At 48.1% G+C, this 2,077-nt stretch overlaps 1 protein-coding gene across 1 annotated transcript; it reads right to left on the bottom strand.

Annotated features, from left to right (window-relative positions):
• Nucleotides 1-271: 271 nt before the first annotated feature.
• Nucleotides 272-1,776, bottom strand: LOC138901860 (uncharacterized). Its single transcript, XM_070189656.1, has 4 exons — nucleotides 1,336-1,776; nucleotides 1,181-1,243; nucleotides 912-1,103; nucleotides 272-820 (listed from the first exon to the last, which is right to left on the bottom strand). Exons 1-4 carry the CDS (start codon nucleotides 1,774-1,776, stop codon nucleotides 272-274), a joined length of 1,245 nt encoding a protein of 414 aa, XP_070045757.1.
• Between the last annotated feature and the right edge of the window lie 301 nt (nucleotides 1,777-2,077).

Raw genomic sequence — 2,077 nt, 5'->3', positions numbered from 1 at the left:
ACACTCACTCAGCCAAATACCCTATGGGCTGCATCAATTCGAGTTCGAATTATTCACTCGATCAGGCCTACGGGCTATTTTTCATTTCGAGTTCGAGCAAACACCCGCTCGACCGTCAAAAGCCTAAAGGGCTACATTGCCCCAAGTTTGAATAAACACTCACTCGATCGCAGAAACCACGAGTTTCAAGTTTGATTAAGTGGTTTAATACATAGAGATATGCTTATACACAAACATTATCTACATAGGTGGCTACAGCAAAAAGAAAAATTTAAACGGGAGCAGTCTCTTCTTTATCAGGTTCCCCCCCATTCTCGGATCTGCTTTTGCTCCCATCGTTGTCGTTATAATCATCGGAAACCAGAGCTTCAGCATCAGCTTCGAGTTCTTTTGCCCTTTTTATCTCTTCTGTGAGATCGAAGTCGCGAGCATGAATCTCCTCGAGAGTTTCTCTCCTGGATCGGTACTTAGCAAGTTCGGCGGCCCAATGCGCCCGACCATTGGCGGATTCGGCTGCCTTTCTTGCTTGAACTTGGGCAGCTTCAGCATCAGCCCGATAGACGACCACGAGCGCATCCGCATAAGTCTTTGCCGTTTCAGCATCGGATTCGGCCTTGGCAAGTACTGAGGCCAATCGAGCCTCGAGCTCCTTAATTATTCTTGCTTGAACCAGGCCCTTTTCCTTCATTGTCTGAAGTTGGGTTTCATACGACGATAACTGGGCTCGAGCAGTCTCTTTTTCTACAGCAAAGCGGTCCATACCTTCTTTCCACCGCAAGGATTCTATCCTTATCACATCGATCCTTCTCGCGCAGCTTCCCTATCATCTCGATTTTTTGCTACAGCTGCGAGACCGAAATGTTGGCTACCATTCTGGTATCAAACCCATAGGCTTTCAAAATCATCATTACCTGCTCAGACAAATCACTCTGATCTCGATAAGCCTTGGCCAGCTCGGCTCGGAGATCTTTTATTTCCTCCTCTCTCTGCCGTAAGGAAAGTTTGAGAGAGTTCCTCTCATCGGTAGCGTGTTTCAGGTCGGCCACGTATCGATGCAGCTCATTATGGGAACGAGAACATTGTTCTCGATGGATTGCCGCAGCCTACAGAGGAACAAGAAGTGAAGTTAATGAAAGACGAACATAAAGGCAATACCAACAAAACGAACATAGAGACTCACCTGGTTCAAAGCCTGCCCCAAACCGTGAAAAAGATCGGATTCATCACCGGCACCGGCAACATCCTCGATACCAGTAAACAGGTCACGAAATGGATCCTCTTCATCATGAGGCCTACTTAGATCGAGGGCCCCAGAGCTTGAGTTTCCCGAATCACCCCTGCTGCCCCAAGTGACTCGCTCGGAGCATTCCCCTCGGCTTGGAGGGGTTCGAAGGGCTCTTCGATTGTAACCCCTACCGGTTGATTCTGGTGAGAGGCGTCTTCAACGTCCGATAGTTCGGGGACTCTACCAGAACCTCTCTCCGGTATATTTTCAGTTCGAGATGGAGCCCCATAGGGCATCATCGATCCAGCTGGCATTGAAGCATCGGTGGCTCTCTTCGTCCGGACCGCCAGCGTGGACTCATTATCCCCTTCCTCTTCTTCCTCATCCCTTAGGAGCAAAACGGATTCTACGGTCAAAGGAATAACGTTCTTGTTCGGCTTACGAGCCGTCATCTTCTTCGGTTTTGGATATTCGGGCAACAGAGCTCTCTTCCTTTTATTTTCCTTTACTGGCCTTGGAACGAAGGTAGGGACATCCTCCTCATTAGACATAGGTCGCAAGACCGCATCCTTACCCAAACCTACATATGGGAAACCTTATAAAAAATATCGAGAAATGCCTCGTCAGAGTCCGAGAAATGAGCTTACCATGATTTTTGGCCTCCCATCGACTTTAGACAAATCACTCTATGAGCGTTCGGCGTATGTGGAAGTCGAAACAAGATCCCGTACCCAATTCTTGAGGTTGGGAACCGCTCCGGGCATCCAGGGAACCGCTACATCACGAAAAGAGGAGCATCGATAAGAGAACAAATGAAAGAACCAAATAGAAGCAATAGCAAAATCGCACTTA

The sequence above is a fragment of the Nicotiana tomentosiformis genome, chromosome 11, assembly GCF_000390325.3.
Source record: "Nicotiana tomentosiformis chromosome 11, ASM39032v3, whole genome shotgun sequence".
NCBI classification, from domain to species: Eukaryota; Viridiplantae; Streptophyta; class Magnoliopsida; order Solanales; family Solanaceae; genus Nicotiana; species Nicotiana tomentosiformis.
This window is presented reverse-complemented; position numbering and strand designations above follow the sequence as displayed.

Excerpts from the sequence above, each read along its gene's own strand:
- LOC138901860 (XM_070189656.1), bottom strand. The coding sequence starts at position 1,776 with ATGTCTAATGAGGAGGATGTCCCTACCTTCGTTCCAAGGCCAGTAAAG. Across the intron at positions 1,104-1,180 it reads TGGGGCAGGCTTTGAACCAG|GCTGCGGCAATCCATCGAGA; the intron begins GTGAGTCTCTAT and ends GTTCCTCTGTAG. Across the intron at positions 821-911 it reads AGAGTGATTTGTCTGAGCAG|GGAAGCTGCGCGAGAAGGAT; the intron begins GTAATGATGATT and ends TCGAGATGATAG.